The 13,630-nt window shown below is 44.3% G+C and overlaps 1 protein-coding gene across 4 annotated transcripts in view; it reads left to right on the forward strand.

Moving 5' to 3' along the window:
- The window catches only part of CPEB2 (cytoplasmic polyadenylation element binding protein 2), a 61,684-nt gene that overhangs the window by 12,368 nt on the left and 35,686 nt on the right, over nt 1-13,630 (forward strand). For 2 of the 4 annotated variants that reach the window (XM_069977419.1, XM_069977421.1), the window contains exon 2: nt 3,630-3,917. In XM_069977419.1, the coding sequence (XP_069833520.1) occupies nt 3,630-3,917 (288 nt within the window). The remainder of the gene's footprint in view (nt 1-3,629; nt 3,918-13,630) is intronic. The other 2 variants (XM_069977420.1, XM_069977422.1) reach the window with 1 other exon arrangement.

Raw genomic sequence — 13,630 nt, forward strand, 5'->3', positions numbered from 1 at the left:
GGCTCTACCATCATATTGGAGTTGTGGTTTTGCAACAGTTGGGGAGCCACGGGTTAAGAAACACTGCCCTAGAGAGTCCTCGTCTATTACCCATATTATGCTAGTCTATTAGAGTGTCTGCCTCTCGGGAGGACCTGGCATGTCCATGTTTTACATGGATGGCACATTAGTTTCAATAAGAAGGGGGATCCTAACAACCGACTACCCTGTGAATTATCTATTTTTGCGATATCCCTTCTTAAACAAATTATTAAAAATGGACAACCCCTTTAAGTGGCTGGGTAAATGCGCTCCTGCATGCTAAGTAAGACTTCATGCGCCACTGTGGATTGAGTATGTGTAAATGTACCATAATTGTAGGGGATCACCACAGAAGAACTCAAAAGAGAAGCAGCATAACTATGGGCATGGGTTACAAGAGGGCCTAAAAGACCACCCTATCCCATATAGGTTATATAACATGTGCAGCAGTGCCCAAGAACTCCAAATTTGTTCTTCAAATCATTGTGCTGATCTTAAATGGGTTCTCCACTTTGCAGTCTATTGTTATAAAGATTTATTTGTCCAAAGTGTCATTGCCCCTCTGCTGGGATCCCCAGTGATCTGCCTTAAATTTGGCAATACGTCTTCAATTTCTCTGCAGCGCCACCACAGGAGTATGCGAGCATTACACAGTTCATATTATGATCAACGGGATAGGTCAGGTCCTCCAGTGTGAGAGACGCTCCTTGTAACCATTGTTCACTGTGACACAGAGAGTAGGAACCTGATCCGAGGTTCCTACTCAAAAAAATAGTTTTTTTTAAAACCGGAGATCCCCTCTAATTTTAAAAATCGGTTGTTGTTGCTTATAGAAGCCATTGAGACTCCAGGGTAATTAGGCATAGTCCTGGGTGACTACCCCAGAAGAGGACAACTAAATTCTTTGACTGCCTATGGTAGGAAAAAAAGGGCAAGACCAACACGACTATATAGCTAGGTGCGACTTGCTTGTAAACGCACTCAATGGAGGGAGCTTTGTAGTAGTTGCTGTCAGTAAATTCTGCCGTTCTGGACGTGTGTGTCCCACCCAGTCACCTGAAACACAACCCTTTATTGACAGCCCCATTATACCTAATGAGTGTTTATAGGCGCTGTCTGTCCCTGAGATAGTCGCGTGCCCTCTCATTGTCTCCGTACATTGTCATTAGCCCATCCCGCTTGGTTCATCCGGTTCGGTCACATTGTTGCAGTTGTTCGTGTTTGTGTCTTTGTCATCTTGTGTTGGGTGGTGAGCGAAGTCTTGGTAGCTGGAAAACACTTTCTTGCTGGTGTTTCCCTACAGAAATTCTCTACTGGTGACCATGACAGGTAGCGTGTCCTTGTATCAGGGTGACGTACACAAACAGGCTGCTCTCTGGAATAGCAACGGTTAATATGGGTTACTTACTGAGCTGATATGGTTGGACATGGTCTCCCTTCAATGTCGAATGAGGTCCCTCTTCTCTTATATTGGATACCTATTAAATTTTAGGTACGTTATATTTGTACGTTTGCTGTGTTTGTAGCCCTTTTTAAGCAAAATGTATAGGCCCCAAAAATGATTAATATCAGCCATATTTTAGTCTGGATAATATGAATAAAAAATGCTCCTAAGCAGATGAAAAAGGACTTTACATGTGGGGTCAAAGGGCTGTTTTACTGTTGAGTTTGAAAGAACTTAGTAGGTAAAGGAGTTACCAAGACTGGGGAAAAAAAGAGTTGCTTTTTCTCATAAACAGCACCACTCTTTTTCTCAGTTTGTTAGTGGTATTGCAGTTCAGTGCTATTTAAATGAATGGAGATCAGTTGTGATACCAAGACTGGGAAAAAAAAGAGTTGCTTTTTCTCATAAACAGTGCCACTCTTTTTCTCAGTTTGTTAGTGGTATTGCAGTTCAGTGCCATTAAAATAAATGGAGATCAGTTGTGATACCATACTCCTGGAAAGTTGCATATAACCCATAGGTACTACAGAGGGTAAAAAAAAACAGAACTGCAAATATAGCAGTTTCTATATATATATATATATAATATATATCTGTTATGATGGCGAGAAAGCAGAACCCTCCTAGCTTCCTAAACATCCTAAACCGTGACCAGGCTGCCATACATTATGGCCTATATCACTGCCAGTAATGGTGTATTGGGGGATTTCTATATACAGTACTAGTGCTACCTTGTGCTGCTGATAGATATATCTCTGTCTGTCATCCCAGGTAATAGGTTGGGTGGAACCCGTTTGGCTTCGGTTACTACACCCATAATTTTCCGGTTTTCTGTATTACGGGTATGGCCGCAGTGGTTCAGCCTTGTAACAGGCACACATCAGGTTCTCTGTACCTATAAATAGAGTAACGCCATGCTTTGGGTGGTGCTTAGGGCTTATATACAGTCTGCTCTTTCACAGTTCTCTTCTGTAAATTCCCACTCGCTTGACGGAAATTCCAATTGCATTCCTGAGTGATTTTTTTTCTTTTAATATATAATGTATGTATAATATAATGTATAGGGCGGGCACACCTGGGCTATGCGGGACCCATGGTAGTCCAGGTAAACATGTTTACAGCAAATGAAGGGGCTCACGCTGACTACCCAGTGGGTACTGTTATGTTCAGGCTATCCAGGATTAAAAATAACACAACTGCTTTTTTGCAAAAACAGCACCACCCATGTTCTCAGGTTGTATGTGGTATTACAATTTCACTTTATTTACTTTAATGGAGCTGAGCTGTAAACCCACACCCAAACTGAGGACAGGAGTGGTGCTGCCTGTTTTTAAACAACAGATGCAAGTTGTCAGTTCACCATTAACCCATTGTTGCAAGACCATCCACTGTAAAGCAAGGAACAAGCAGCCGGGCCAACTCCCAATAGATACAGGATGCAAGAGCAGAAGATGGTGTCCCACTCCAAAATATTGAAACTTCCGTCTTTATTTAATGGCCAGTTCACATGGAGTAAAATGCCTGGATGTACCAGTTTTAAAGACTTATATAAGTAAAGACGGAAGTTTTAATATTTTAGAGCCAGGCACCATCTTTTGCTCTTGTATGCTATTTGTTTTTGTAAGCCTGGACAACCCCTTTAAACCATTCACCCCAGACATATACTGTGTGTGTACTTCTGTTTCCTTGTTCTACTTCCTCTTCATAGTGATGCTTTGGAAATACCATACACTGGCTCCTTCTCACATTGCTTTATTCAAGGGTTACCTAAGATCTCAAAAAGTTTCCCAGCAATACATTTTTTTCATATCAGTTGGTTTTCCTCCATACATTCAATGTTGCGTACTCTCTGGGTGAAATTGTGATACTAGCCCCAAAAGCTTGCCCCCTTTATATTCTGCTGTACTGCCAACCCTCATACCCCCAGTATGTATGCACACTCAGTTTGGCTGGGTGTGCATGCGTTTTTAATTGAGGGGAGTATCTCTCTTGAAAACAAAAGGATTGGCCATTGACATCCCCCATTATCTCTATTGCAGCTCTATGGTGTGAATAGACTGTAAGCCCAAAGATGGTTTAATAGATTGAGGAAATCTGATGTAGACGTCTGTAGTGAAGATATAGAGATATCATGGTAGTAACCTTGTCCCTGTTTTCCTTTCAGCCTCTTGTCAAGCAGTCTCCATGGAGCAGCCACCAAGGCAGCGGCTGGAGCACAGGCAGCATGTCCTGGGGAGGGATGCACGGCAGAGATCGCCGCACTGCCAATATGGGAATCCCCGGCACCATGAACCAAATCTCCCCTTTAAAGAAGCCCTTTTCTGGGAACGTCATCGCCCCACCCAAATTCACACGATCCACACCATCGCTCAATCCCAAGTCTTGGATTGACGACAATGTGTTCAGGACGGACAACAACAGCAACTCTCTCTTACCCTTACAGGTAAGAATGGTATGTAACAGCTTTATCCTTAATGCATGCTTCATGTACTGTCTGTCTCCTGTGTAGTGCAGATAGCAGTCCAGCAATGGCTGCTGAGCTCAGATAGGAACACACATAACAACCGCTCCCCCCCCCTTACACCAGAGCTTACAGTAACAACTCTGTTTTTTTTTATTTCTCCCCTTACATGGCAAAATTCATTCAAGTTAAGCTTTATTGCAAGGCTTTGTATATTTGGGTTTCACACCCCAAAAATAATTTTATATTCTGAATAACATGTAAAACAAATGAAACAAACATTTATAAATAGCTGAATATGTGATAATATAGGTTACTGTACAGTATAGCAATCAGCATGTGGTGTATAATGTATAGTAACTGCATAAACCTGAAAAACAGCTGCAATTTGTAGATACAGGATGGAGCTGCAGATCCACATAATGTTGTCAGAGGTCTGTGTGGTCACATGATAGCAATGGGGAAGGGGTGTGTTCAACATGGACCAATCAGGAAGTGAGAATCACAGAGCTGTGCAGGAGGACAGTGACAGAAACTTCTATAAAGCAGTGTGTATAGCTGAGTGTGAGTGCAGGTACATTATAGCAGCAGTGTGAATACCTGAGTGCAAGTGCAGGAACATTATAGCAGGAATGGAGAGGATGGGAAACACAAGGGCTAAAAGAGACTGCAGGGAGCATGAAGGAATGAGCAGGGCAGATGTAGGCACATACATGCAGTGCTCTCTGTTCAGGGGAGAGAGGGGTTACAGCTATGAGGAAATTACTTCCACAGTCCTGTCCCCTGATGCAAGCCCCAGCCTGAAGTAGATCTGCTATGATTTGGAAGGAGAGGGAGACATCCTGGGTCAGAGTACAGTGCTGTAGACCCCGCTATGCAGACCATGCCCCTCCTCCACTCCCGCTCTCACCCAGTGCTGGGAGCTCTTAAACCAAAGCAATGCTCTTAAACCAAGTCATAATTTTGAAAAACTGTGAGCTCTTAAACCAAAACGCTGTTAAACCCAAGTTACTCTTAAACCAAGGTGCCACTGTATATTTATACGTGGCCATACTGTATATAAATAGGAAGTGGGGGTTTCAACTCTCAAACCCCCACCGATCAGCATTTTGTGGCTAGGCGATAACATGCTGAAATGGAACGCCCCTTTAAGTAATGACATACTGCAAGGATGTGACACCATTCACTGGTATGGGGGTCCACCTTCCTTTACTTTTCCTACACTCTTAGTCATGTGCTGTACATGAATGGGGCTTTGTTGCAATTCCTGGCATTGTGGGTGGCAGGCAGGGCCTCTGTGCTAAAGGGCCTTGGTCCCATCATTCTCCAGATCGGCCAAGGTCTCAGAGGTCAGACCTACACAGATCAGAATGTTGTGGCTTGTCCTAGTAATATGCCATATATCCTCAGTGTGTTCATTTCTTATTATATGCAGATCTACAGCTTACCCACACCTCATATACATCTAGAGGGAATAGTCAGGAGATTACAGGCCTCAGCCCCTCGCAGCCTGTACACATGAAGCCTGCCTGGCAGTGAAGCAGGTGTGTTCAGTGACAGTCGCTCTGTGCCCCTGGCAGGACGCCATACTTCCCATGCACTCCAATGCCTTACAAGGCTGTTCTGCTGTGAAGGACGGGCGGCTGTCAGCTTTGTTTTCATATGGGCAGTAAGAATGGCTTTGGGATAATGACAGAGTCCCTAAACTGGGTGAAACCAGCTTAGTTCAGCAGGAATTATCCTCTCCGGAGCTTTATAGTGATCTACGTGACCATGTAGAAATATAATGATCGGAGCTGTATGGGAAAATAGTTTTTATTGCAGGGTCGGATGCATAGATAGGGGCAGTATGTGGATGGTGTGTGTGTGTAAATCCCCTGCCACTATTTTTTTCCATAATAGGCATAGTCATTCCCTTTAAGTTATATTTTGCATTGTAGCCCCAATACTGATATCCTTCGCACCTGTACTTATCCATATAGTAATTCTATGGCAGTGCTTTTATGTGTAAACATGACCACAGTGAGACCAGAGTATTTCTTCAATGACACTATCTTGGTACCATTATTTCCATCGAGAACTGGCCAGTTTTTGGGGGTGCTTCTTTGTTGCAACAGGAGTGATGCTGTTTTCAGAAGAAAGCAGCGGGTATTTTCAAATCTAATAAGCCCCTTTGGACAGTCTCTACTTTTTTTAAAGGGTCTTTTGACAGTAAGCTGACGGCAAAATTTCCCCCTGCTGGGACCCCCATTAATCAGCTATAATCTGTGAAGAAACATAAGAACCTCATACACCTTATACTTTTGTCCTTCCAAACCTATTGCCATTAATCTAAGGTGTATGGAGCTCTTCAGAACGAACATCGACAGGAAATCACAGCCGACCCCTATGTTCTGGGAGAGATTAGCCACAGTCAGAGCTCTTCCCTCTCCATAGAGAATACAGGAACGCTCAGCCATGCTGGATCTTCCTGTGTTTGGGGTGGACGGGGGCTGCACAGGAGAGATAACTGACAGCTGAACAATTGTTTGGCCGTCAATTATTGAAGGCCCTCACCTGTTTGTCTCCCTCCCTGTCGTGTCTCCTTGATGGAATAAACTGAAGTCATTGCTGCCTATGGTGGCGAGTGCTAGACTTTTTGTCTCTGTATTGTCATATTTCAAAAACTGACCTCTGTCCTGAGCACCATTATCAGGCTGTTGTGGTACTTAGTATAGAAATTTGTATGGACTGATGTTGGTCGTCTGTATCCTGCCACCTCAGGAGAAATGAAGCAATACACTTTATCCATTATAATCCGTTGGGTTTCCGGTGCAGGACAGGACAGGTCCTCCAGAGTGAAAGACCCTCTTAGTGACCCATCTCGTCCTCTGACTAAAAGCAGAGGATCCTGAACAGGGGACCCTCTTCTATTATCTCGGAATTCCATGTGTGAAAATGTTTTTTCTAAACTGTACAACACCTTTAGGGTAACTACTACACACACTAGACCGAACAACAAATTCTCATGTATGCAGCCCAGTGGTCCATGGCCTCAGTGCACAAGACCATATTGCTCGTCCGGCATGTGGTGGTCTTCACAGATTGTACCATCAGGAGGGTGAAGTGACGGCAGGGCAGACACCGGCAAACTTGTCAGCTGGAGTCCTCAGCTTATACACATTGTTCTTTGTCCTTACAAGGCCTGGTATTTAGAGGGAATCATCCTTAGGAAATGGCAGTGTTTTAGCTCATGTGACCTAGCAATGGAACATTGTTTTTATGTGAAGTCTACGGCCATTAAATATTCATTGTGTCTACTCTGTAGCCCGGGGCCAGGCTGTATCAAGAAGTGTCAGCACCTATAAAGATCAGCTGTTTTTCCCATTGGAGTTTCTCTCCCCCCAGCTCTGGTCGGTATCTTAGATTGTGAGCTTCGGACACCCCACCACCTGTCGTCCCTGTTTATTTGTTGTATGGAGACAGGACCCTCTTGTATGGAGACCTGGCAGCTCTCCTGCCAAAAACATTACGTCACATTGCACTCGAGGCAAAATGTAGTTGTTACTTACATGTCTAGGGCTATATTGGTTGACTTTCTTAATCTGGTTCTTTGCTGGTGGAGAGCGGATGTTGAGGGTGTCATGCACATTAGATGCTTGATGGATTTAACAGAAAAACCCTGCAGATCGCGGTGATCAATCTAATATGTATAGGTGGATTAAAGAGGACATCTGGCAAGGAGACAGTGGGGGGATTCTTGAAGACCTTCCATATACGTGTCTTATACTGAAGTATGTTGGTGTAAAATGTTGACCGCTGCAGACCACATCCTTCCTTTTCAATAGCAGAGAGGGGAATAAAAAGACTTACACAAATGGTTTCATAAACTTTTCAGTTGTCACTAGCCATTGTCTACCCATTCTAGTGCATCTGTATCCACATAAAACATGTTGATTGTCAGCGACGCCACCATATAATTCTAAAGTACACGGAGGTGCAGATTATCTGTATATTAGAAGATTGCCATGTTGGTCTTCATTGGTTCATGCAGTGTCCAAACCTGTTCAGAAGATGTATGGCTAGCAAGGTAAAGTATATCGATGGGGGCCCCATTACATGGCTGGACACTCTCTGTAAATGGGCACCGATCTGGTAGATTGGCTGTTTCGTTGTTACATCTCATCGCTGCCATCATTCGTCGGCTGCCCATGCCCCGATTACATGGTCCGACACTCTCTGTAATTGAAGATAAGTCTGGTACATTGGCACTCATTTACTGAGCCTATTACAGGGCTTGACTATCATGCAAGATGGCTGTATGAACGATTGCCAGATTGTCCGTCCAGCCCTTCACTGCCATCATTTATCGGCTGCACATCCTCTGTTACACTTGGCCGACAAAAGATTTATATAGCAGGTCAGGACAAGATGATCAGCCAATGAATAAGCATTTGTTTGTTGGCTGCTCAGTGGCCATACTACAGGGGGCAAAATCATTCTGTTTGACCAATAATCACCTCTCGTAATAGAGCCCTTAGGCCCAGATCCACCTCAACACTATATATAAGCGTGCACAGTCCCGTAAGGATGGGTAGATATCCTGCAGGTACAGAGACATGATTTTCACTCAGTGGCCCCATACACCCTCTGGGATAGGAGGCAGTAAGCTTGTGCACGTCATTTTGTGACCTCCCTCTTTGTTGGGTCACCACTTCCCTACACAACCCCCATAGTGTTTTTGTCAGACAATGAATTGCCACATTTGGTCCTGGGCTCTGTTTCAGCCCAGGAGTCTGGATGAATAGACTCTTTGAGTGCAGGCCTTGACTACCCTAAATCTAGACTGGTAAATATACCAGGTTAAGGTCCCCCCTGCTGTGCCACATAGCAGGTGTACGTGCAGCTTGCTGTTGTGTTTTTCCACTGGTGATTGACAGTAGTGAACAGCGTAAATAAGACACTGTGTGAGTGTGATGGTGTCAGCTCGGCTGTAGGTACAGACATCTTTCTCTTACATTATTTAACTGCCCCTCCCCCCTGCAATCCATGTAGCAGGCCGAATTTACTCATGTGTTTATTGATGTGTGACATATCGATGGACCCTATAAAGCCCTATATGTATCTGCACCAGGTTGTATACAGATATTGCATGGAATATTGACTGAATATTGACTGCCACAAAATGAAGCAGTGCTGCTCTATTGTATGTTGGTGGCCCCCGGATATTCCTATATGATAGCAGGACTACTCAGATCAGATTTATTTAGGTATATTTCCCCCCCCCCCCTTTTCAGAATTTGCAAAACAATCTGCCTTGTTAAATGTGGAAACAAATCTGTCAGTTCTAACCTGTCAAAAAGAGATGGCTGATCAAAGCAAAGGGCCGAGCAAACAATCAAGCCCTGACCGCATGATCGGGGCTTGTGTCCAGCCCTGCGCGAGCCATGTAATACAAACTTTAGGCCCACGTGTTTCAGCTGCGACACTGAAAGAGCAGAAATATGCAGCAGATCGGTGAGATCGCTCATATGACATCCACTGCCGTGGCTGTATGTTTCTTCTGTATTACAGATCTCTGACCCTTCCTGAGAATGGAAAATTGAAGCTGACCACAAATAAGTCAGAATTTCCCATATCACGTGTGGGCAGTGATATGCAGCATTAAGCATAGGTTATGGCCGGCTAATATTGAGTCCACTTCTCTCTTGCAGGCTGACGTTAGGCTGGACTCCTTGCATCACTATATCACGATGTAGTATATATAATGTATATCCTCTCAGATATATGAAACCTCAATGGCAGGTGGTATCCAGAATTGTAGATAGTGGGATCCAGGATTGAAGCCATAGTGGCTGCACAGTTTATCAGTTGTGCCCACTGCTTGGCATAGACAGGACCGAGGAGATGGAGAGGAATCAGTGAGGAGGATCTGTGCCGCTTCCATTCAGCTCAGTTGTTTCTGGATTATTTGCCTGGGTAGCTCTGCAGAATTTAGACTGTTTGCTTCTTGCTTGGTTGCCTTAAATGTGCAGTAAAAACCTTTTGTTTCCAGAGGGACGGAGAGCTGAATATTTCATGGCAGGATGATCAGGGTTTATCTGCTAGGTCTCAGCCTGTCGGGGGTTTCGCAATCACTCTGAGTCCGTTTGAAAGGGGCGTGCGCATGTTGGGCAATACCCGTGGCTGGGGGCTCGGTGATGCCAGTGTGGGGGGGAAGTATTGGAAAAGTTTCCCAAGTTATGAAAAAGGGACAGACGCTGGAGGGTGGGTAGTGGGTGTTCTGCCCCATCAACCTTCTGGATGCCACACAGGACAGCTGGCTGATGTTGGCACAGGCTATAAAGGTGGCAGGTGTGCCGATAATTGTTTGGAAGCAATGTGGCATCAGCACTGGTAGAACTATTCCTACAGGATCCGCTGTGTTTACAAGCTGACACCTTTTTCTTGGCCTAGCTTCTTGTTTGTTCTTTTTATGTCCATTCTATTGCTATAAAACGGTAACGACAGCAGTTTGTACATAGACGCCGGTGATTTAGGCCATCCATTTAGTGGCTCTCCCGCCCCAGATCCTCCCCAGAGCCATTGTATGTAATGGGACATTTACTACTTACAAGGTTCTTATACTGTCGATTAGCAATGTCCAATTCCTGAAACCCTTCCAACCATAAGAGGGACATTTTTATTATTATAACTATATGTACACAGAGCAGAAAGCTTAATACGGGCCCATACTATAATGTGTGCCACCAAGCCACACAAGCTTTGCATCATATAGTAGTACTCAGATTCGTGCCACCAACATAGCACTGCCGTATGTATGGATTTTGATCATCAACCATTGTGCTGACCACCAGTATACATCCTATGAGCTGCAGTAAGCTAGCATGGCCTCAACACACTGTATGGAGCCATATGCCTACAGCTTCATCCACATTGCATTCAGGCGACATGGCTCTAGTAAACAACTGATCGGCGGAGGTGCTGGATATCTTGACATTTAGGTATGTTAGCCTATCCTGAGCATGGACCATCAATGGAAAAGTACTAGAGACCCCATTTAACAATCATTCCTACCCTCAGAACATGTTCTTCACAGTTGCACGTGGAGTCTCTATGGGTTTTCAGTATATAGTCATAGCCCTGCCATCTGCTGCAATGCATTCTCTTGCCTGGAGCCGGTTCTTATACCATATGCAATGAAGCAGAAGATGGAGGCCCATAGAGGTCTGATATGAGCTAATTGCTACATTATAAGGGTTTGTTCACATGGACTTAATCTACTGCAAATTTGGTCAATATAAATAATTGGTGAAGTCTGCAGCTTTAAAATGTAGTAAATTAGTACATGGGGAGATACCCTAAATGGATTTTCAGATGTCGTATTGCTGGGGTATCTCATAATTAGGGTCTGGGGGGGTCCTACCTCTGCAAGAGTGAAGGGGACAAAGTGCTCTACTGTCTCCTCTGCCCGGCTCAACTACAGGACTCTGCTCATTCAGGTGGTCGGGGACACAGTGTTCCTGCAAAATCGAAGCAAAGCTGCCCCATTGGCAGCAGCCCCATCATTCTGATGATCGGTAGGGCTCTGACCTCTGGGATCCTAGTGATATGCCACCACTTTATGAGATTGGAAAACCCTCTAAGGATTTGCATAATGGATCCATAACACAGCTGTCTACTTGCTTGGATAGAAAGGAGTTAATCGTGGATACAGAGATAAAAAAGAAAATCCCATAATGCTCCTGTAATGGACTGAAAGCGTTAAGCAGGCGACGTTGTGCCAGTGCAATTTCCATAAAGAAATAATAAGCATATTTAATGGCGGGGCTGAAGCTCTCCAAAGCCTCTTAATGTCTAGGTTTGTGCTTTTCCGCGCTCTTCCATATGTTGCGGTGCATATTCTATTTTGGTCCCAGTAAGTAAATATGGATGCTTGTGTTGCTGGGCCGTTCACCTTGAGCTGTCCTTCTCACACGGTTCATTCAGCTCCAGCGGCTCCTCCTTCCTCTGCTGTCACACTGCAGCCCTTATCGCTCTGCTGCTACGTGGACAGGCTGCTGGAGAATGTAGCATCAGCCGCAGTCATGGCATACAGGCGTTTTGGCCTGCAGTTACTGTCCACCCTGAATACTGAAGATTCCTCTAATCCGTTATCCAATAGTCTAGAAAATCTAAGGGTATGTTCACACCTACTATATATCTGCAGTGTGAAATCTGCAACACATACCCCAAGGGGGTATGTACATACGTGGAGGATACACTGCAGGCTTTCAGTCCCGTGTGAACATACCCTAATATGGAGTTTCTCATGATCACAAGCAGAAGGCTGATCAGTGCTATGGCGTATCACGGGTTATATTGCCGGTGGGGTAGTAGGTGGTATCATGGGAGAAACTATAATATGCAGAGCTTGCAGTCACACCAGGACCCTGGAGTCATTGCTAACATTACAGGGATTGTCTGAAGAAAATCCTACAGAGGCGAGCCCACATTGGAGCTATGGGGGTAGCAGTCAGCACTGTAATGTCTCAGCCTAGCAAGTAGTCTGCTTGGTTTGCTGCTGCTGCTGCCTTGGCACAGGTAGCTGCCATCTTGACTAGGATATCAGTGCATTTATTTTAGATTATTTAAATATGTGTCCACACTGGGGCCTGCAATTGGCTGGAGACACTAAGGACTAGACCACAATCTATGGCATGGGTATCAAACCGGCTGCTTTCCAGCTGTTGCAAAACTACAATCCCAATCATGCCTGGACAGCCAAAACCAAGGCATGATGGGAAGTATAGTTATGCAACAGCTGGAGGGCTGTGAATTTATTATTATATATATATATATATATATATATATATATATATATATATATATATATATAATGGAATCTGTATGATCACATGACCCATTTGGCTTCTGATTGGTCGTGTGTGTTTGTTCGGGGCCTGATGTTGTTCTCCCTGACCAGGCTCTTAGTGCACACAATATACAGTAGGGCACTAAGGACGGACTTGTAATCTTCCACTACAATGCCCCTCTGTATTGCCAGCAGCGGAGTGGTGCACGGAGCAGACTTAATAAGGATAATCTGATTATCTTTCTTTGAAATACGATTCCAGCTCAGAAATTGTTGCCTTCAAGTTTGATTTAACTTTTCCACTCAGCAGCAGTTTTGTGCATTGTTCTTCTGAGTGTTTTAAATGGGCTTGTTAGATTCGATATACTGGGCATCATGTGCGCCGACACGTATACCGTCACCTAAGTAACATGGCCGCCGCTGTTCTCTTCTTTTTCCAAATCTACAGACAGCGGTAACGTCCATATAATGGATCAGGGATTGCTATATGAGAATGTGATGTCATCATGTGACTTTGTGAAAGAACGTCACATGGAAGGACTGGAAACGGGGCAGGGAATGGTGCAAAATGCATATGGTTTTAACATTTAGTGATATAACAATAGGCAGGCTAGAGAAGGGCTAGACAGCAAGTCTGACCAGGGGCCAAAGGGTCATGTGAACCAGATCATGTGATTCTACTTATTCTTTAGAGGGTCTGGAGGGTGTGAACGAAGCTTGGATGTGTGGTAGGAGCATTAAGTAATTTGGATTGTTATCGAGCCCCCTTTAGTCTATGTATACCCTTGATATTAAGATATAAGAAATAAAATGTACTCCTTTGGGAAACACTATATAATATGAATGGCTTTACCACCTTCTGGCTGACATT

Source organism: Dendropsophus ebraccatus, chromosome 7 (assembly GCF_027789765.1).
Source record: "Dendropsophus ebraccatus isolate aDenEbr1 chromosome 7, aDenEbr1.pat, whole genome shotgun sequence".
Classification (NCBI taxonomy): domain Eukaryota; kingdom Metazoa; phylum Chordata; class Amphibia; order Anura; family Hylidae; genus Dendropsophus; species Dendropsophus ebraccatus.